Consider the following 22,085-nt stretch of genomic DNA (forward strand, 5'->3'; position numbering starts at 1 on the left):
CGCTCAGTCCCCGCCTTCCCTGGGAAGGATGTGCGCCCGGACGGCGGGGCGAGCTGCAGCGGCCCCCCGGGGGCCCCCCGGCGCCTGGCTCTGCGTCCTGGTGGCCCTCGTCCTGGACGTCGTGAGAGGTCAGCGGGAGGGGAGGGGCGGCTGGGCCCGGGCCGAGGCCGGGCGCGAGCGATGCCCGGGAGCTGGGACCCTTCGGGTTCTCCGGCTAAACCCGGAGCGGGGTCGCCCCGCCGCGTGCCCTGAGGGCTGGAGAGGTCTTATCCCCGGGAACCTGCCCCCAGTCGTTCTCTCCTGTTGCTTGCTTCTCCCTGCGCACGCCTGCAACTCCTTCCTGACCCAGGACCAGCCTGTCTGTCATCCACCCCCCGTCCCCACACCTTCTCCGAGCACTGTCCCCTCCAGTTGAGGCATCTAACCCGGCTGCCCCTGTCCCGGGCGCACCAGCGTCCCCACCGCTGTACAGAGCTGCTCTCTCGTGGCTCCTAGCCTCCACCCCCCACGGGATGGAAAGCAGACCCTTTGCCTGAGACCTGTGAGATAGGCAGCCCCTTGCCCCAAGGAGCTCTCTGACCTTGAAGTCTCCAGGGATGGCCCCATCCTCGCCTCCCTGAGCCCTTGTGGGGGTTTTATCACTGGGGGAATGGGCAGCAGCTCTCCTGTACCTCAGGGTGAGGGTCGGAATGGGGAGCTGGGCTGTGGCTGCAGGTGAATGATGCCATGGGAGATAATGAAGCATTCTCCATCTTCCTTCCTCCCACCCAAAGCCTGTGCTCTGGGTGATGGGAGTCCGTGGGAGTCAGGCTACAGAGCATCTCGTAATTATGGAGGCAGTGGAGAAGGAGGATTGAGGTCAGGGGCTACCTCCAGGATACAAGGGAGCGGTAGTCACTCACTCCTTCCTCCCACCCAAAGCCTGTGCTCTGGGTGATGGGAGTCCGTGGGAGTCAGGCTACAGAGCATCTCGTAATTATGGAGGCGGTGGAGAAGGAGGATTGAGGTCAGGGGCTACCTCCAGGATACAAGGGAGCGGTAGTCACTCACCTGTTAGCTGGGGGATCGTCTCAGACACAGGCGGCTTGGTGGGGACGGCCAGGGAGGATATTGAAACCAAGTCCTCCACCCCAGTCCAGCTCTGGGGCTGAGTGGGAGCTGGCTCTGAAGCTGCTTTCAGCCACCTGCCCCCACCCCAAGGGACCTGGTGGGAGCCCTAATAACCCCTCACAAAGAGAGAGGAGGAAAGCCTTGTCACATCTATTATGCAGCAGTGATAATCCCTCCTTCAGACAGTGCTCCACAGTTTACAAAGCCCTCCCCTGTCCACAGTGTCGCTAAATGCTCCTGAGGCTCAAAATGTTATGACTGACCCAAGTGTCATTAAGGCAGAGCTAGGACTTAAATTCAGGTCTCCAGGCTCCCACAAAGCCCTCTCCAGGGAGTGCTTCCCAGCTTGGGGGAATTCCAGGATGAGTAAGACAAGGCTTCTGGTTGATAGACAGCGAATTCAGAGGAGGCAGCCGGGGTTGCAGAAGGCGGAGGAGACTGCTGGGAGGCTAATAACCAAGGAGGGCTTCCTGGAGAAGGAGGCAACATTCACTTTTGGCCCTGAAGGAAGAGAGAGGCACCACCTGAGGGGCACACTGTGGCACTGGAGGGTGGAGACAGAGGTGGGGGATGGGGAGGTAGGGTGTCTAGTGGTTAACGCCTGGGCTTGACTCCCAGCTCTACTACTCTCCAGGTGGGGGACCACTTTAACCTCTCCGCCTCATTTGCTCTGTCAACAAAATGCGATTAATAGTAATAGTACCTGACCCACACAGAGTTATTACAAAAATTGAAAGAGTTAATACATGTACGATGTTTATGATAGTATCTTCATAAAGTTAAGTTTTCAAAAATGTTAATTATTTTTATTAGGGCTAATAGTATAAATCCTTATGGCCTTAGTGGTCTTCTGTCCTTCTGAAGATTGGATATTTGGACTATCTCCTCAGGCTCATGGTTCCCACCCCACCCCTAGGACACACCAGTGCCTTCCAAGACATCTTCAGCAGCCCCCTCCCATCTCACTCTTGCCCTCCAATACCAAACTTGGACAGGGAAGAAGGGAGCAGGCTTGGAAAGATGGTGTGAGTTGCCATGGCAATGATGGTGGGGTGGGAGGGTGGATGCACAGCCAAGTCTGGCCAAGGACCCAGGGGCAAAGAAAGGTCTCTGCTTCTAAAAGCTCACCTCATCACCATCTTTTACCATATGGGCCCTGTCTGGGGAGAGTAACACCCAGAAATGCCTTGGTGTCAGAGGCAGGTAGGTAGGGAGAGGGAAGGAATGGGGGAGAAGGAGATATTGAGAAGGCAGTGCTGGAGAGAAGGTGGTCAAGGTCTGTGGAAGGCAGAAGAAGGAATGGCTCAGAGGCTGGTATCCAGTCCTGGTCTCAGATTCGAATTCTGGCTGTGTTACATGCTACCTGTGTGAGGCTCTTTGAGCCTCAGTTACCTCATCTGTGAAACAGGGAGATTCCCCCCACATCCTGGGGGATGGGACATTAACAGCCCTTTTCTCCCTCCACTCCGCACCACCACTGGGTCCCAGGATGGAGCTCAGTTCAGCCCCAGCCAGATTTGGAGCTGTCACTGTCTCTACCCCTTATTCCTCTTCAGTGAGCTGTGATCAGGACTCCCTGGACCCTGTCTACCTGCCGGCAGCCCTGGAGCTCCTGGATGCTCCTGAGCACTTCCGTGTGCAGCAAGTGGGCCGCTACCCACCTGCCAACTCCTCTCTGGGCTCCCGATCTGAGACTTTTTTGCTTCTGCAGCCCTGGCCCAGGGCCCAGCCACTTCTCCGGGCCTCCTACCCACCTTTTGCCACTCAGCAGGTAAGGAGGGGACACCAGGGACTCCCAGGCTTCACAGGACTCAGAGTCTGAGGTCAGCTGTGTGTGGCTCAAGGGTCTTCCCCAGTCCCACCCGTGGTCCCCATTTTCCATAGGAAGAAGCTGAAGCCCTCTCCTGCTAGGCTAGGACTGGAACCTGGCATCTCCTCTTCCCAGATCTTGCTTCCCCACCAGCTCATGCTTTGTTGAGCCTCCTCATTCTCTCTGCAGGTGGTCCCTCCTCGGGTCACTGAGCCCCACCAACGGCCAGTCCCCTGGGATGTGCGGGCTGTTTCAGTGGAAGCAGCTGTGACTCCAGCGGAGCCCCACGCCCGCGTCCTTTTCCACCTCAAAGGGCAGGATTGGCCGCCAGGGCCTGGCAGCCTGCCCTGCGCCTGGCTGCATGCCACACACCCTGCAGGCACTGCTCAGCGAGCCTGCCGCTTCCAGGTGAGTGGGCTGGTCCCGCTGTGCCAGCCAGGGGGTAGTCCCAGGGTGGACTGGAAAGGGCTCACCTCTCCTGGGAAGTTTGGGAGCCACAAACCACCTGATCCCATTCCTGCTTCACTAGCTTTCAGTCCTGTTAAAGGGTTATTTAAGGCCCCTTAAGGAGTTCAATCTATTGTGTGTAATTTGGGGCAATAACTTAGTCTCTCTGAGACTCAGTTTCCTCATCTGTAAAATGAGCTCATAACAATTCCTTCCTCATACAGAGTTGGAGTAAGGAATAAATGAGATGAACACAAGAATAACTTATAGCAGTCACTCAGCAAGTGTTTGCATTATTGTTACTTCTATAATTGTAAAAACAGTTACTTTTGTAATTGCAATTTCCGCTCTTTTGGAGTCTATATAGGAATCCATTGGAGAGAAGTATTTCTCAGGCTTTAGAGTTCTGAGAAGAAGCCTGAGTTCTAGTCAAGGCGGTCCTGAGATGTTGTTAGGGTGAGGCACTGGGATTGGCTCGCTTTATAATGAGAATATTCCCAAAGGCAAAGGAGTGGCCTGCAGATGTGTTCTGAGACAAATCTGGTTTCAAGCCCAGCCATGTCGCTAGTTCACTGTGTCACCTAAGATGCATGCCTCTCCGGCCCACGCTGATCTTGCCTTTTATGGACCCCTCCATCTTTGGGTTTCCTGCCATGGTTGCTGGGAGTACCCCCCACCCCCAACCTGTGCCAACCATGGCCATTGTGTCTTCGCAGCCACCCCTGGGTGCCTGTGTGGTGGAGCTGGAGTTCCCCCCACACTGGTTCTCCCAGGGCTCTACCACACGGGCCGAGCTAGCCTACACTCTGGAGCCCTCAGCCGAGGGTCCTGAGGGCTGTGGCTCCAGTGGGGAGGAAGGCCCTGGGGAACAAGCCCTCCCAGTTGGTGGTGTGGAGCTGCGCTCAGCAGACCCCCCGCAGTACCAGGAGGTACCTCTGGATGAGGTGGTGACTCTGCGGGTGCCTGATGTGCCAGTGAGGCCCGGCCAGATCTTCAGTGCCACTCTTCTGCTTCGGCACAACTTCACAGCCAATCTCCTGACCCTGCGGTGAGTACTGGGCCCCTGGGGATAGGTGGGGGATGGGAACCTCTGCAGAAAGATTAGGCAGGTACCTATTCCTCTTTGGGTCCTTGCTGGAATCCTTGACCTCTGCAAAACATGGGTCAACCAACCCCCTCCAGGCAAAGAGCTGTGATTGCCCTGGCAGGACTCCACAATGGACACAGCCCTGAATTTGGAGTCAGAGTAGGAAGCCTCCCCTCTCCCTAGCACCTCACTGAGACTCCTTTGTCTAGTGGGGTGACATTTTCCACTTTACAGGGCAACTGCAAGGCTCCAGGCAAGGGAAACAGGAAAGGACTTGGAAACTGGAAAATGTGGTGTCTAGGGGTGGGCTATTGCTCTAGTGCCCCAGAGAGGGATATTTACCCAGTCACACTCATCTGCATGTTCTCCCTGCCTGCTACCCTCTCAGCAAGTCTCTTTTTTTGGCTGCTGACTAGTACGGGGATCTGAACCATTGACTGGTGTTGTAACACCACATTCTAACTAACTGAGCTAACCTGCCAGCCCACCCTCATTCTTTATGTCCTTTTCTGCAGGAAGTTCCCCCAAAGCAGCCCCACCCACTCACCCAATCCTACCGAAGGATTTGCAGGGTGTGGCTGGCCTCTCCCATGTGTGGGTTTTTGTGTGCCCCATCCCTGTGTGCCTCCCTGTCTCATGTCCTCCTGTGCTCATTCACATACTCACTAAACAGATCTTTGCTGGACACTTACAATATGCCAGGCCCTGTGTCTCCACCCTAGAGATACAAAGGAAAGCAAGGCCCAGTCCCCATCTGGCACAAAGGGGCCCTTGGTGCTAGGAAAGGGAGCTGGATGGGCATGAACTGGATTAGAAAGCAGGTGGGTGGGTGTGCTCTGGTGAGGGTGTGAAGTGCCACCGGGGCTTGGGTCAGGGGGTGGGGTAAGGGGAAATTCATCCTGCCACTGGAAGAGCTTTCTAAAGGAAATGGTATTTGAGTTGTTGGAGGCTTAACAAAACAGCAGATAAAGGAAGGGCAGGCAGGTTGGAAGGCACAGCCTGAGCAAAGGCTTAGTGTCGTGAATGTGCATTGTCTATGTGAGGAAGAAGTTTTGGTCTGGAGAAGCAGAGAGTGCAGGGAAAGATGTCAAAGCCCAAGGCAGGTTGGACCAGACCCTGGAGTGCCTTGAGTGCCAGGCTCAGACTTGACCTTCTGAGCAGTGGGGAGTCATAAGTGGTCTTTGGGTGGGGGAGAGCTGGATGGTATGACCTTTGTTGAAGTGGGGTCCTTCTGGGTTGGAGGATAGCCAGGAGAGGATTCCGACTGGAGCTGAGGAGGCCAGGCAGGAGGCTGATGTCCTTGGCCCCTTATCTTCCCCCTTGGATTCATTCCACAGTTCAGCACCCACCTTAATAAACTGGACATGTAACCTTTCCCCCAGGATCAAGGTGAAGAAGGGGCTGCATGTGACAGTGGCCCGCCCAGCCCACCCCACCCTCTGGACTGCCAAGCTGGACCGCTTCAAGGGCTCCAAACACCACACCACCCTCATCACCTGCCAGCGTGTTGGGCCCACAGGGCCAGACTCCAGGTGGGCGGTCTCCTTCCTCCTGTAAAGGAGGCAGAGGAAGGACGGCTGGTCCTAGAGTCCTAGTGGGCAGATTTGGGGACCCAAGGGAAGAGGGCTGCCATGCTGCCTCCATATCCCCATGTGAGCAGGCACAAGAACAAACTCTTTCAAGGAAGCAGTGCAAAGCAGGTATATCATTCATTCAGCCATTATTTATCCAGATCCAGCCACATGCCAGATACAGCAACTGTCTGTGAGTCTTACTCCAGGTGATGCCAACCTATCCTCACCACCCAGTTCCAGCCCTCACAGCCACTATCTGCCCCTCACCTCCTGCCCCCATCAAATTGGCCCTCCCTTTTTGTGTGTGGCTGGCCGGTAAGGGGATGGGCCTTTCTCTAGAGTATTAATATTCCAAAAGCAAAAGCCCAGCTGCAGTTCCTAACATTTATGAACTCTTCTTATTCATGCCGTGCACCCAAGTCACGGCCACGGACTTTGCAGCCCCTATCTGAATCCTGGGTCTGACACTTTTCAGATGGATACCCTTGGGCAAGTCAGTTAACATCTCCCCACCCCAGCCTCAGTTTCCTTACTTGTAAAATAGGGATAGTAATGCATCCTTTAGGGTTTGTGAAAATAAAATAAGATCTTGCAAATCAGGCACCCAGAATAGTTCCTGGCACATAGGTGGCCACGGACTTTGCAGCCCCTATCTGAATCCTGGGTCTGACACTTTTCAGATGGATACCCTTGGGCAAGTCAGTTAATATCTCCCCACCCCAGCCTCAGTTTCCTTACTTGTAAAATAGAGATAGTAATGCATCCTTTAGAGTTTGTGAAAATAAAATAAGATCTTGCAAATCAGGCACCCAGAATAGTTCCTGGCACATAGGTGCCTGATCAAAGGAAGCTCTGAGGGTTATTCAGAGGGTCAAGTGTCCGGCTCTGCAACTTGGGAGTGAATCTGCCTTCTTGGTGGGAATTGACATCAGGTGCTTTATGCCACCCCAATGGCTGTGGAAAGCAGAGGTCCAAGTGGAGGGGCCCAGGAAGGCAAGGGAGCCAGCAAGCATTTAGGGAGGCAGTTCAGTGGCTGTGTGGGTCTTGTTAAGAGACAAGAGCGTGGATAAGAGTTTGGACTCAGGGGACAGGATGCTTGGGTTTAGATCCCAGCCCTGCCACTTTTTGCTATGTGATCTCAGATGAGTTGCATAACGTCTGAACCTCAGTTTTTCATGAGTAAAATGGGGATAATCACGAGTGCAGGAAGTGCCTAGCACAGTGCCTGGCACTCACAAGTACTCAGTTCCTCTTCCTTCTGACCATCAGCCCCCTTGAACTGTCCGAATTCCTGTGGGTGGACTTCATGGTGGAGAATGGCACTGGTGGGAGCGTGGCAGTCACTCGCCCTGTCACATGGCAGCTGGAGTACCCAGGCCAGGCCCCCGAAGCGGAGAAGGACAAAATGGTGTGGGAAATCCTGGTGTCAGAGCGGGACATAAGAGCCCTTGTCCCACTAGCCAAGGTAAGGGGGCTTCTGTCTTTGCCCGGCCAGGCTGCGGGCCAAGTCCCAGGAGCCCTGTGAGCTGAGGCGCTTGGGGCTCAGCTTCTCCTGCACCCCCAGGCTGAGGAGCTGGTGAACACGGCACCACTGACTGGAGTGCCCCGGCGTGTGCCTGTGCGCCTTGTCACTGTGGATGGCGGGGGAGCACTGGTGGAGGTNGGGCTGCCATGCTGCCTCCATATCCCCATGTGAGCAGGCACAAGAACAAACTCTTTCAAGGAAGCAGTGCAAAGCAGGTATATCATTCATTCAGCCATTATTTATCCAGATCCAGCCACATGCCAGATACAGCAACTGTCTGTGAGTCTTACTCCAGGTGATGCCAACCTATCCTCACCACCCAGTTCCAGCCCTCACAGCCACTATCTGCCCCTCACCTCCTGCCCCCATCAAATTGGCCCTCCCTTTTTGTGTGTGGCTGGCCAGTAAGGGGATGGGCCTTTCTCTAGAGTATTAATATTCCAAAAGCAAAAGCCCAGCTGCAGTTCCTAACATTTATGAACTCTTCTTATTCATGCCGTGCACCCAAGTCATGGCCACGGACTTTGCAGCCCCTATCTGAATCCTGGGTCTGACACTTTTCAGATGGATACCCTTGGGCAAGTCAGTTAATATCTCCCCACCCCAGCCTCAGTTTCCTTACTTGTAAAATAGAGATAGTAATGCATCCTTTAGAGTTTGTGAAAATAAAATAAGATCTTGCAAATCAGGCACCCAGAATAGTTCCTGGCACATAGGTGCCTGATCAAAGGAAGCTCTGAGGGTTATTCAGAGGGTCAAGTGTCCGGCTCTGCAACTTGGGAGTGAATCTGCCTTCTTGGTGGGAATTGACATCAGGTGCTTTATGCCACCCCAATGGCTGTGGAAAGCAGAGGTCCAAGTGGAGGGGCCCAGGAAGGCAAGGGAGCCAGCAAGCATTTAGGGAGGCAGTTCAGTGGCTGTGTGGGTCTTGTTAAGAGACAAGAGCGTGGATAAGAGTTTGGACTCAGGGGACAGGATGCTTGGGTTTAGATCCCAGCCCTGCCACTTTTTGCTATGTGATCTCAGATGAGTTGCATAACGTCTGAACCTCAGTTTTTCATGAGTAAAATGGGGATAATCACGAGTGCAGGAAGTGCCTAGCACAGTGCCTGGCACTCACAAGTACTCAGTTCCTCTTTCTTCTGACCATCAGCCCCCTTGAACTGTCCGAATTCCTGTGGGTGGACTTCATGGTGGAGAATGGCACTGGTGGGAGCGTGGCAGTCACTCGCCCTGTCACATGGCAGCTGGAGTACCCAGGCCAGGCCCCCGAAGCGGAGAAGGACAAAATGGTGTGGGAAATCCTGGTGTCAGAGCGGGACATAAGAGCCCTTGTCCCACTAGCCAAGGTAAGGGGGCTTCTGTCTTTGCCCGGCCAGGCTGCGGGCCAAGTCCCAGGAGCCCTGTGAGCTGAGGCGCTTGGGGCTCAGCTTCTCCTGCACCCCCAGGCTGAGGAGCTGGTGAACACGGCACCACTGACTGGAGTGCCCCGGCGTGTGCCTGTGCGCCTTGTCACTGTGGATGGCGGGGGAGCACTGGTGGAGGTGACAGAGCACATTGGCTGTGAGTCAGCCAACACACAGGTTCTGCAGGTGAGTGACAGGTGCGCACCTCATGTGAGTATCATTTGCATGCGCACAGTCGTGCACACACAGTTTCCTCCCTCACCATTTGGGCCCCTGGAGAACAGCTTCTTGAGACCAGAAACCTCATGGGGTGAACCACAGCTTCAACTTCTCTTGTTCCAATCACCTCTCTCCGGAGTCAGGTGGGAGCTTTGTAATTCCAACAGCCCCCATCTTAGGTACCTTCACGATCATGATTGTGTGGACAAAGAGCTCAGCTGGTACAGCCAAGAGCATGTACTTTGGGATCAGAAGATTTTAGTTTGAAACCGTCTTTGTTATCAACTAGCTGTGTGATCATGGGCAAGTCTCTTAACCTCTCTGAACCTCCGTTTCCTAAACTTTAAAATGGGAATATATCTTTAAGTTGTTATAAGAATTAAAAGCACCTAAGACAGTATCTGGCAGATAGGAGAAGCTGAAACAATGGCAGTTACTGCTGTTGTAATAGTAATATAATGACAAAAATAGTAATTATTATTATTGGAGCCTTGTAATGACCTGTGAGGGAAACAAAAAAGAAGCAGGGAGGTGCAGAGCAGTGTTCTCTCCATTTTGAAGTTCTCAGAGGGGAAGCACAGAGCCTACATTTACACAAATCCAGCCACTTGCATGGAGAAGGCGTCTTTCCTGACTTGGGGCAGCCCTTGGCCATGTGTATGTGGTTCCAACCTGAGCACTCTTGGGCAGGTAGGTCTGCCTTGTCCCCTGCCTAGCTGCAGCTGGTTGCCAGGTGGCTCCAGCACCAATGTCAGAGGCCAGCTTTAATAAGGAACCAACATGGTGGGTTCAAACCCCTGCTCTGCCAGGAGGAAGATTGTAACGTATGTGAATAGCCACTTTCCCCAGCTGAATCCCAGGTAAACTGAAGGAGTGGCCCAGTTTCTCCAGGGGACTGGATCTTGGATGCATGATGAAATCTTCTTGATCTGAGGATGGTGGCCTAACCAACAAGCCCGCCATACCATGCATTACAGTGAATACAGAACTGAATTTCAGCTGTCGTCCTCCTATGGCCTGGGGTCAGGACTACCTCTCTGGCCCACATTGGTCCTTCCTGGCTTAGCCCACCCCCTGCACTCTGCCTTCCCACAGGTGTCTGAGGCCTGTGATGCTGTGTTCGTGGCTGGCAAGGAGAGCCGGGGCGCTCAGGGAGTGCGGGTGGACTTCTGGTGGCGCCGACTGCGGGCCTCGCTGCGGCTGACCGTGTGGGCCCCGATGCTGCCTCTACGCATTGAGCTGACCGACACCACCCTTGAGCAGGTCCGCGGCTGGCGGGTCCCCGGCCCAGCTGAAGGGTGAGTGGAGGCCTGGGGAAGCTGGCAGGCCTTGGTGAAGTCACCCTGAGACTGAGAGAGCACAGGGGACACAGCCGTGGGCCCGAGCTGGGGGCTGAAAAACTGCCAGTTGCCTGCAGTTCCGTCTGTCCATCCCCTATCCCTGCCCATGCAACCTCTGACTGCCTTGAGACGGCCAACCTCCACGCTCCCTCTGCTCCTCCCTTGCTCACTGCTCTCTGGTACCCTGACTTCCTAATCTTCTGTGTAATGTACTGATTAATTTTGCTTGCTGTCTGTCCACCCCTTCTGCACTCCTCCCCAGGGAATGCAAGCCCCTGGAAGGCAGGGAGGGGCTTTGTCTATTCTGTTCTCTGCTGTATCCTCAAAGCCTAAGATGGCACAGAGCTCAGTAAATGTGGAATACACTCTGAGGGGGGACCAAGTGTGACGTGGCTCCAGAGAGTGAGCGCCCTTTAGGTCCCCCCATAGGAGAAGGTGTCCACAGTGTTCCATTTGGGAGTAAGAGGCAGGTAGAAGGGCACACGCAGCAGTTGAGAACTGGGCTGGGAACCTCTTGATGGGCAGGGGCATGCTCCCATTAGGGGCCGGGGGTCTCCAGTGTGTAGGCCTTGGCAGGCCAGGGGCAGGGCCCGCGCTGAAGCCCATCCCTGGCTGCCCCTCCCCGCAGGGCGGTGGAGCCGGAGGCGGTGGCAGTGGTGGAAGAGGCCGAGCGGCGCGCCCGCGGCTGCCGCCTACAGTACCAGCGTGCCGCCGTGCGCTTCCTCGTCTCCTTTGCAGCCCACCCGCTGGATGGTGGCCGCCGCCTCACCCACCTGCTCGGCCCCAACTGGCTGCTGGATGTGTCCCATCTCGTGGCGCCGCACGCCCGAGTGCAGGACCCCCGCGTAGCCTCGCTGGAGGGTGGCCGCATCCTGGTGGGCCGGGAGCCTGGTGTCACCTCCATCGAGGTGAGCCAGCCAGAATACTGGAGAGCAGAACCCCCGGGAAGGGTGTAGGAGGGCCCCGGGTATACCTGGGTAGGGTGCAGTCTTGGTATGAACACAGTGGGACTGGGGATTGGGTGAGGATGAGGTGGCCGTGTCACGGGGAAGTCGTCTGTGTATAAAGCACTGGGGTATGGGTATGTGTGGGCCAGGGCTGGAGAGAGGAGGGAACTGTTCTCTAGGTGTGGGATTGGGGTCCGGGTATGTCCAGGGCATGTAGCTGGGATGCAAAGGGCGAGAGGAGAGTAGCTTGTGAGGATGCTGTGAGCAGAAGCCAGATTCCTTCAGGTGGGGGCTGTCTGTTGGAGGCCCCCACCTCCAGCTCCTTCCTGCCCTCAGGTGCGCTCCCCGCTGTCTGACTCCATTCTGGGGGAGCAGGCGCTGGCTGTGACGGACGACAAGGTCTCGGTGCTGGAGCTCCAGGTGCAGCCAGTGATGGGCATCTCACTGGCCCTGAGCCGGGGCACTGCCCACCCTGGGGAGGTCACAGCCACATGCTGGGCACAGTCAGCCCCTCCTGCCCCAAAGCAGGTGACAGCTGGGGGTCAGGGGGGTGAGGTCAACACCTCCAGATGGGGGCTGATGGCAGTGGGGGATGGGAGAAAGGGGGCCCTGGCACCTCGACCCCTTCCCTTAGGGTTTTCAGAATGAGGACTGACTTCCCTGTGAGGTAGTGAGCTCTCTGCGGCTGGAAGTGATCAAGCAGTGGCTGGCTGCAGCGTAGCAGTGGGAGGTTGATTAGATGGCTCTGAGGACCCTCCCAATGACTCAGACCCTGGGACTGAGTGGCAGACAGGTGATTGACACACATCCCCTCTCTCCCTGTGTTGTGTCCATCTGCCTGTGTCTCTGTTTTCTCTCTGGTTTCTCCTCCATGTGGCCTGTCTCTGTGGGAGTGGTCTCTGTGTGCATGCGTGCGTGCCCTCGCGTGTCTCTGCCTGTGTCCATGTGCCCCACAGGAGGTGGCCCTCTCCCTATGGCTGTCCTTTTCTGACCACACCCTGGCCCCTGCCGAGCTCTACGACCACCATGACCTGGGACTGTCCATTTCAGCCGAGGAGCCTAGTGCCGTCCTGCCAGCTGAGGAGCAGGGTGCCCAGTTCAGGGTGGTGGTGAGTGGGGTGGGTGCCGAGGGGCTGCCCCTGCATGTGACTCTGCATCCGCCTGAGCCCTGCCGCCGGGGCCGCCACCGTGTGCCCCTGGCCTCTGGCACTGCCTGGCTTGGGCTGCCCCCTGCTCCCACCCTTGCCCGTGCTCTCCCATCTAGCCCTGCCCAGAGCCCACCAGCCACAGAGGCCAGTATGGGTGGTGAACGGCAGGCAGTGGGCAGTGTGGGGGATGGCATGGGTGTGAGGGGCAAGTTTGAGCGGACAGAGGAGGCCAGGAAGGAGGAGGTGGAAGCCAGGGAGGAGGAAGAAGAGGAGGAGATGGTCCCCGCCCCTCAGCGTGTCACCGACCTAGAGCTGGGCATGTACGCCCTGCTGGGCATCTTCTGTCTGGCCATCCTCATCTTCCTGGTCAATGGTGTGATCTTCGTGCTGCGCTACCAGCGCAAAGAGCCTCCCGACAGCGCCACCAACCCCACCTCCCCCCAGCCCCACAACTGGGTCTGGCTGGGCACTGACCAGGAGGAACTGAGCCGCCAGCTGGACCGGCGGCCCCCTGGCCCGCCCAAGGGGGAGGGAGGCTGCCCCTGTGAGAGTGGGGGAGGAGGGGAGGCCCCGACCCTTGTCCCTGTCTCTCCTGGGGGCACCACCAGCTCCTCGAGCACCCTGGCCCGAAAGGAAGCTGGGGGGCGGCGGAAGCGCGTGGAGTTTGTGACATTTGCACCAGCCCCTCCAGCCCAGCTGCCTGAGGAGCCTGCAGGGGCCCCTGCTGTGCAGTCCATCCTGGTGGCGGGTGAGGAGGACATCCGCTGGGTGTGTGAGGACATGGGGCTGAAGGACCCCGAGGAGCTTCGTAATTACATGGAGAGGATCCGGGGTAGCTCCTGACCCCTCCCCAGCCTGCCTGGCCCAGTGTCGTGGGCCACCAGCCTGGGCAGCAGGTGGAGGTCCCAGCGAGCCTCTGGCCTGTCCCTACTGCTCCTCCTCTGGTGCTTGTTTCCAAGTCCCTTGCCTGGTCCCCCTCAAGGACTCCCACCCAGGCCCCCTTTGCCCTGCCCCTTGGGACCATGGTCGTGAGGAACAGCTTATGCCCCTTATTTATGGGAACCATTTCATTCTCTTGTTGGGTACAGAATAAACTGAGAAGGAAACCATGGCTGGGACTGCTGCTGTCCGTGTCCAGCGGAGAGAGGCGTGGGGGTGGGGGTGGCGGTGCGTTCAGCCCCTATCCCTGCTGGAACAGCTTTGGGAGGCTGGGCCCTGAGCTGCCCTCTCATAGCGGCCAGCAATCCAGATAAACAGGAGGGCTGTGACGGCCTGAATGCCGGCCAGCAGGAAGAAGTACAGGTCCATCCGGCAGTTGTTAATGTTCCCTGGGGAAAGGAGGGGTGGCGTTTGGATCAGGGCAGGGCTCCCCTGTCTTGCACCCCAGCCCTAGGACTGGCAGCTGAGGCAACTTGGGCAGTGGTGGGCACTGAAGACACTGAGTGGGTATCCCTCTAGCCTCTGGCTCCCGAGTGTCTCCTGGGGGATGGGGGTGTCTACAGTTCCCCTTTAGCTAGATAGTCATTCGGGGGCTTGAGACACAAATACCACAAGAAAGGTGACCCTTCAGCCAGAATGGCAGAGTTCTAGAAGCAGGACGGAGCCTAGGAGGTCCACTGAGTTCACTGCTTCCTTCCAAGCCTCCCTCCACCCATGTCCCACTCCTGGGGAGGCCCCCCACACTCACCGAAGTCCTCAGGGCAGTTCAGCCAGCCCCCAGGCAAGGATAGCAGAGCCACTAGGCTGGACCCCAGCAGCGAGCCCACCCCGGACAAGCAGAAGAAGATGCCCATGATGGCGCCCTGCATGGAGCGCGGGGCCTCTGAGTAGGCAAACTCCAGGCCTGCGGAGAGGGAGAGGGGAGGACCGCAGGGGCTGGTGGAAGAGCAGAGGACAGGCGCAGACCCCCACCCTGCCCCACCAAGCCTCTGTCCAGACTTGCCCAGGGTGACTGTCCACTCAGTGGCTCTGACAGCACCTAAAGCGCCTTCCCCTCTGCCCTGCGCATCCTCTCCAGTCTGAACAGCTCCACCCGGCGCTCCACACTTTGCCCCAAGAGCTCTGTCTCCGCTTCCCCTTCCTGCTGGGTTTCCCATTTCAGTGACAGCACTTCTGAGCCAGCACCATCTTCACCGTCTCTTTCCCCTGCCCTCTCTGCCCACCTTCGACATCACCACCAAGTCATTTTGAGCCAACTTCCGAAATCTCTTCTAAAGGTGTGCCCTCCTTTCTGTCCCCTCTGCCCTGAGCCAAACCCTGGTCACTTCCTGCCCGGCCCCTACAAATGCCTCCTAAACTCCCCTGCCTCCATCCTCCTCACCCAGCCAATGGGTGTGTCTAAAACACCTCTGATGGGGTCCTTTCCCTGCCTAACCCCGTGGTGGGGGAGGTGCCGTTGTCCTCAGGAGAAATCCCAAGATCCAGGCTCAGCCCACAAGGCCCTGTGTGACCTCCACACACCCCACCGTGCCTTTCCAGCCCTCTAACCCCCTCTTCCCCTCACCCCCACAAGGCTTGGGTCTCTGCTTATGCTGTAAGGTCCTTCCTCCTCCCTGGTGAATTCTGCCTCCCCTGAAGGCCAGCTCACTGACCCCTCCCCACCTGGACAAGGGCCCCCACCTCACTCCACAGCCACTTCCACGGCACTCCACTGGGTTTACTGTTGCATGGCTATCTCCCCCACCACTGAGTGAGCTCGTGGAGCCACTTTTATCTTATGTCCCACCCCAGCCGAGCCCTGGGCCCACAGCTGAGTTAAGATCCTACTCCTTTGCTGACTGAAGAGCCTGCTCCAGCCTTACAGCTCTAGCAACTGCAAAGACACAGAGGATGGAAACATGGCACCGGGGGAATGTGTGCAAAGTTGGTGTGGGAAGTGCCTGATTCACCTCCAAATCCCAAGTGCCTATGGCAGCGGCTAGCACAAACCCGGTGCTAGTAAATCTCCATTGGAAGAATGCACCCCCACTCAGAAAACACTGCCTTCCTGCATATGAACCCTGGAGGCCGGCCCCCTGACTTGGAGGCACCCCCAGGCAGAGCCCATCACTGGCACAAGAGCCGGGGAGGTGATCCAGGCACCTGGGATGCTGGCAAAAATCTCGCTGATCCCAATGAGCAGATACTGAGGGATCTGCCACCAGATGGACAGTGGGGCTGCATAGTACTTGTCCTCCCCGATCTGCTGGGGTATTGTCTTGTTATGGACGTAGCGTAAGCGCTCCATCTCCAGGACTCCTGGTGGCAGAGCAGAGGGAGGTTAAAGCCAGGCCTACCTCAGGCACCTTAGCCCACAACAGATCTTGGTGTGTGGTGGGTACTCATTAAGTAGCCAATGACTGACTGGGTAGCAAGTAAGGACCAGAATACAGGCCTGGGGGGAGGGAGTCAAGATTTGAGTTCCAATGTCTCCCTTTTTGCGTTGCCTTCTAGAAAACTCAGAGCTAGGTTTTGCACTCAGTAACAGCTCTCATTAATTGAGAGCTTGTTATGTGCTAAGCACTATGTATGCATTCCTGCAAATGCAGAAAATGAAACTCACGCTAAGCAACCAGCCCAGAGCCACACAGCTAATAAGTAGTCAGGGCTAGATTTGAACCCCAGTATGTTTGATTTCAAAGCTGGCCTACTTCCCATGATATCATGATTTCTCTACTTCAACATCAAAAATTGCTGAGTGTTTCTAACCTGGTTTTCAAGTTTTTCTGTCTCCTTCTCCTTTGCTGCTTAGGTGATAGTGGTACTCTAGTGGAATGAACACTGGTCATGGACTTGGGTGCCAATCCTGGCCCTACCTCTGGCTAGCTGTGTGACCTTGGACAAATCATTTAACCTCTCTGAAACCCAGTTCTGTTATGCAAGAAGCAGGAATAAAATTCCCAGGATCACCATGAGGGTGAAATAGGGCAAAATGCATCAAAGTGCAGAGCTGAAAAAGAATCTGGTTTGGTTTTTATACTTTCAACACAATACTGTTTATTGAGCTTGAATTTCTCCAGCTCCTACTTGTGATCCAGGCCCTTTACTGGGTGCTTTACAGGCTTCATCTCCTTTAACCTTCACAACACCCCCCATGAGACTATGTTCCATAAGGGCAGAGCCCAGCCCTGCTCAGGGTCTGAATGATTACTAACCCCCTTTTAAAGATGCGTCTCAGGGACCCTAAGTAACGTCAGGATCACAAAGTTACTAAGTGAAAAGTGCTCAGGTTTACACAACAGCAAGAATNAACAGCTCCACCCGGCGCTCCACACTTTGCCCCAAGAGCTCTGTCTCCGCTTCCCCTTCCTGCTGGGTTTCCCATTTCAGTGACAGCACTTCTGAGCCAGCACCATCTTCACCGTCTCTCTCCCCTGCCCTCTCTGCCCACCTTCGACATCACCACCAAGTCATTTTGATTCCTGCTGGGTTTCCCATTTCAGTGACAGCACTTCTGAGCCAGCACCATCTTCACCGTCTCTTTCCCCTGCCCTCTCTGCCCACCTTCGACATCACCACCAAGTCATTTTGAGCCAACTTCCGAAATCTCTTCTAAAGGTGTGCCCTCCTTTCTGTCCCCTCTGCCCTGAGCCAAACCCTGGTCACTTCCTGCCCGGCCCCTACAAATGCCTCCTAAACTCCCCTGCCTCCATCCTCCTCACCCAGCCAATGGGTGTGTCTAAAACACCTCTGATGGGGTCCTTTCCCTGCCTAACCCCGTGGTGGGGGAGGTGCCGTTGTCCTCAGGAGAAATCCCAAGATCCAGGCTCAGCCCACAAGGCCCTGTGTGACCTCCACACACCCAACCGTGCCTTTCCAGCCCTCTAACCCCCTCTTCCCCTCACCCCCACAAGGCTTGGGTCTCTGCTTATGCTGTAAGGTCCTTCCTCCTCCCTGGTGAATTCTGCCTCCCCTGAAGGCCAGCTCACTGACCCCTCCCCACCTGGACAAGGGCCCCCACCTCACTCCACAGCCACTTCCACGGCACTCCACTGGGTTTACTGTTGCATGGCTATCTCCCCCACCACTGAGTGAGCTCGTGGAGCCACTTTTATCTTATGTCCCACCCCAGCCGAGCCCTGGGCCCACAGCTGAGTTAAGATCCTACTCCTTTGCTGACTGAAGAGCCTGCTCCAGCCTTACAGCTCTAGCAACTGCAAAGACACAGAGGATGGAAACATGGCACCGGGGGAATGTGTGCAAAGTTGGTGTGGGAAGTGCCTGATTCACCTCCAAATCCCAAGTGCCTATGGCAGCGGCTAGCACAAACCCGGTGCTAGTAAATCTCCATTGGAAGAATGCACCCCCACTCAGAAAACACTGCCTTCCTGCATATGAACCCTGGAGGCCGGCCCCCTGACTTGGAGGCACCCCCAGGCAGAGCCCATCACTGGCACAAGAGCCGGGGAGGTGATCCAGGCACCTGGGATGCTGGCAAAAATCTCGCTGATCCCAATGAGCAGATACTGAGGGATCTGCCACCAGATGGACAGTGGGGCTGCATAGTACTTGTCCTCCCCGATCTGCTGGGGTATTGTCTTGTTATGGACGTAGCGTAAGCGCTCCATCTCCAGGACTCCTGGTGGCAGAGCAGAGGGAGGTTAAAGCCAGGCCTACCTCAGGCACCTTAGCCCACAACAGATCTTGGTGTGTGGTGGGTACTCATTAAGTAGCCAATGACTGACTGGGTAGCAAGTAAGGACCAGAATACAGGCCTGGGGGGAGGGAGTCAAGATTTGAGTTCCAATGTCTCCCTTTTTGCGTTGCCTTCTAGAAAACTCAGAGCTAGGTTTTGCACTCAGTAACAGCTCTCATTAATTGAGAGCTTGTTATGTGCTAAGCACTATGTATGCATTCCTGCAAATGCAGAAAATGAAACTCACGCTAAGCAACCAGCCCAGAGCCACACAGCTAATAAGTAGTCAGGGCTAGATTTGAACCCCAGTATGTTTGATTTCAAAGCTGGCCTACTTCCCATGATATCATGATTTCTCTACTTCAACATCAAAAATTGCTGAGTGTTTCTAACCTGGTTTTCAAGTTTTTCTGTCTCCTTCTCCTTTGCTGCTTAGGTGATAGTGGTACTCTAGTGGAATGAACACTGGTCATGGACTTGGGTGCCAATCCTGGCCCTACCTCTGGCTAGCTGTGTGACCTTGGACAAATCATTTAACCTCTCTGAAACCTAGTTCTGTTATGCAAGAAGCAGGAATAAAATTCCCAGGATCACCATGAGGGTGAAATAGGGCAAAATGCATCAAAGTGCAGAGCTGAAAAAGAATCTGGTTTGGTTTTTATACTTTCAACACAATACTGTTTATTGAGCTTGAATTTCTCCAGCTCCTACTTGTGATCCAGGCCCTTTACTGGGTGCTTTACAGGCTTCATCTCCTTTAACCTTCACAACACCCCCCATGAGACTATGTTCCATAAGGGCAGAGCCCAGCCCTGCTCAGGGTCTGAATGATTACTAACCCCCTTTTAAAGATGCGTCTCAGGGACCCTAATACTTTCAACACAATACTGTTTATTGAGCTTGAATTTCTCCAGCTCCTACTTGTGATCCAGGCCCTTTACTGGGTGCTTTACAGGCTTCATCTCCTTTAACCTTCACAACACCCCCCATGAGACTATGTTCCATAAGGGCAGAGCCCAGCCCTGCTCAGGGTCTGAATGATTACTAACCCCCTTTTAAAGATGCGTCTCAGGGACCCTAAGTAACGTCAGGATCACAAAGTTACTAAGTGAAAAGTGCTCAGGTTTACACAACAGCAAGAATTGAATGATTACTAACCCCCTTTTAAAGATGCGTCTCAGGGACCCTAAGTAACGTCAGGATCATAAAGTTACTAAGTGAAAAGTGCTCAGGTTTACACAACAGCAAGAATGTCTTCTTTAGCTGAGCCTGCCTTTGTCCCCCCACCCCCACCCCCTCTTTTTAAACAAATGGCTCCAAATCCTTTTGCAATGGAGGAAGGAAGAGAATTAATAAAAAGAAAAGAATCCCTGCCTTCAAGGGGCTTACATCCCACTGAGACACTATCTGTTCTCTCTGAGTTTCCTCACCTGTCAAAATGAAGGGAGAGTGGATTTGATTAGGAGGGCCTCTTTTAGCTCACACCCTTCTGGGAAGCATCAAGGTGACACCCAACAATACGGGGTGTACTTGGCCCAGGCCATGGCTTCAGCATCAGCCCATAGTGGAGCCAGCCTCCCCCCTCTCCCAGACAGACAAAGTCCGGTCCCCTACTCCACACGCCTCCACACACCTGCCACAATGACAGAGGTAAAACCAAAGAACATCCCCAGAGCCATCTTCTGCAGAGCCGAGGGAAGCAGCTTGCACTGCAGCAGTAAAGGGTCGATCAAGTGGTCCTTCAGAGGGACCAGGATCAGCACCACCACCACGTTGGCCAGGAGGAGCCAGGCTTCTGGGATCTGGGCAGGAGGGGCCAAGAAAGGCAGGCTAGCAGAGTGGAAGGAGCTCTGGCTGGAGCCAGGAGACCTGGACTCCATGCCGTCCCTGAATGACCCAGGGCCAGCCCCTTCCTCTCTCTGGAACTCTCACCCCTCAGCTCTTAACTAGGGGGTAGGATTCAATCAGAGATGGCAAATAGGTTACTCTTGTAGTCTAACTTCTATCAACTGGTAGTGGATGCTTGGAACATTCATGGGCTCAGCATGAGGAAATGTTGTGATTGATTAGTAATGTCTGCCATGGGCAAGGAAAGGGACTGTAGTGCCAAACATGTCATTTAGCTGCCAGCTCTGAAGATCTTTGATTTATGAGTCTCTGAAATGCCAAAAACTGGTTTGTAAAATTCTGGTAAAAGGCAGAGATCTAGGTACCCAAGGGTCCTAAAGAAAGAGGGAACAAGGTGGAGTGGACTAGGCACATGAGTGTGCTCGATCTGAGGGTATAAACTGGTGTAAATCGGGTAGTGAGGCTTGTTCAGAGCAGCAGTGTAGGGGGATGAAGCTGGCGTGAATTCTTGCGAGCAGCTGGCAGGATGCCTGGGCTGTGGCACAAGTTCACCACCCCCCAGCCCGGCCCCCTTCCAAGTGCTTTTCCTGTGTCCTAAGGTCACCCTGCACTGGGAGAGAGGAGAGTGAAGGCAGCTTCATTTCCTCCTCTGCTCAGAGGAAACCCCAGCCTGGCCTGAACTGGGTGCTGAACACGTGCTCTGTCTCTCACCTTGTAGCCGCTGCCCTGGGCTCCCAGAGCCATGGAGTTGTTGGCAGCATTGTCTGGAAAAATGTTCGGGATTTGGAGGTGAAGACCTTGCAGGACGTATGTGGACTGCATCTGCCAAGAGAGACAGAGGTGAGGCCAGAACAGAGCTGGCCACCTCCCCTCCAGCCCCAGGAGGCTCCCAGCTCCCAGGTGGACATTCCTCAGCAGTAGCTTAGGGCAGCTGGGCAGCTGTCCCCTCTCCCAGCCTCAGAGGGAAAGTGACCCTCCCATCCTCCTTCCTCCTTAGAAGCCAGGCGTGCTGGATGCTTCCTTCCCTCTCCTCCCAGGCTGTGAGCAGTGTGTGCAGCCTTATCCCAGAGCCCAGGCACAGCTAGTCTGACTCACATCTGTGTCTCCAGGCCCCAGCACAGAGTAAGCGTGGATAAATGTTTGTTGAAACGGGGAAGATAATGACATGGCTGTTCCCATGGGGAGTTCTCATCTGACACTGAAGCCAAGCTGAGTCCCACAGGTTGACACAGGAACTGCATAGGCACTGGCACCAGAGTGGCTCCAGACACAGCCGTAGGAGCAGGGCCCAGGGCCCCATGTCCTACCTGCATTGCTCCTTTAGTTATTGTACAGTGGAGGGGGGTCCAGGAGACTCCCACAGGAGGGGCTGGGGCAGGGGAGGGCAGCAGCCATTTACCAACCAGTATGGAAGGATGTCAGGATTCTGACTGGTATGACTGAGAACCAGCCATAGACACACCCCCTCATGTCCCTGTCTCACCATGGACACACTCTGTGCCACCCCAAAGTAGCAGGCTGGCAGCTCCAACCCATGTTCCTAAAAGGGGGGCACAGGAGGCAATGACCTATGGCCTGGGGGTTAGGCACTGGGGTAGGCAGCTGCCCACCCTCTTCCAACACACACACACATCCACACGTACACTCACCTTCCCTGTGGGAAGTGGTATGATGGCAGTAGTTCTCAAACCTGAGTTATCAGTATCATCTGCAAGGTTTATTAAACTAGAGACTTACCCCAGCAATTCTGATTCAGTAGTCTGGGATGGAACATGGGAACCACTTTTTGGGGGGGGGGTTTTGTCTCTTTTTTCGTGTCCAGCAACGGATTGCAACCCTCAGTGTCGCGCCCGTACCGGACCGGGACCGGCCACGGGATCACAACCCTCGGTGTTGCTCCCGCCCCTCGCTCAGCCAGTGAGCGGCCGGTCTGTATGTGGGATCCGAACCCTCGGCGGGAGCGCCACCACACTTCCCAAGTGGCGCACTATAGCAGTGCGCCACCGGGCC

At 55.4% G+C, this 22,085-nt stretch overlaps 2 protein-coding genes across 2 annotated transcripts in view; one reads left to right on the plus strand and one right to left on the minus strand.

The window, feature by feature from the left end:
* The first annotated feature begins 28 nt into the window (after positions 1-28).
* Positions 29-13,723, plus strand: TMEM132A (transmembrane protein 132A). The gene is made up of 11 exons (XM_008592989.1): positions 29-128; positions 2,667-2,881; positions 3,110-3,328; positions 4,084-4,415; positions 5,837-5,986; positions 7,298-7,493; positions 9,002-9,145; positions 10,274-10,476; positions 11,147-11,426; positions 11,802-11,993; positions 12,422-13,723. Exons 1-11 carry the CDS (start codon positions 29-31, stop codon positions 13,454-13,456), a joined length of 3,066 nt encoding a protein of 1,021 aa, XP_008591211.1. The 3' UTR covers positions 13,457-13,723.
* The window catches only part of SLC15A3 (solute carrier family 15 (oligopeptide transporter), member 3), a 15,951-nt gene continuing 7,513 nt past the window's right edge, over positions 13,648-22,085 (minus strand). The window contains exons 4-8 of the mRNA XM_008592988.1: positions 20,787-20,897; positions 19,861-20,029; positions 18,015-18,170; positions 14,301-14,456; positions 13,648-13,941 (exon numbers count right to left, since the gene is read on the minus strand). Of these exons, the coding sequence (XP_008591210.1) occupies positions 13,787-13,941; positions 14,301-14,456; positions 18,015-18,170; positions 19,861-20,029; positions 20,787-20,897 (747 nt within the window). The 3' untranslated portion in view covers positions 13,648-13,786. The remainder of the gene's footprint in view (positions 13,942-14,300; positions 14,457-18,014; positions 18,171-19,860; positions 20,030-20,786; positions 20,898-22,085) is intronic.

The sequence above is a fragment of the Galeopterus variegatus genome, unplaced genomic scaffold, assembly GCF_000696425.1.
Source record: "Galeopterus variegatus unplaced genomic scaffold, G_variegatus-3.0.2 Scaffold8572, whole genome shotgun sequence".
Lineage (NCBI taxonomy): Eukaryota > Metazoa > Chordata > Mammalia > Dermoptera > Cynocephalidae > Galeopterus > Galeopterus variegatus.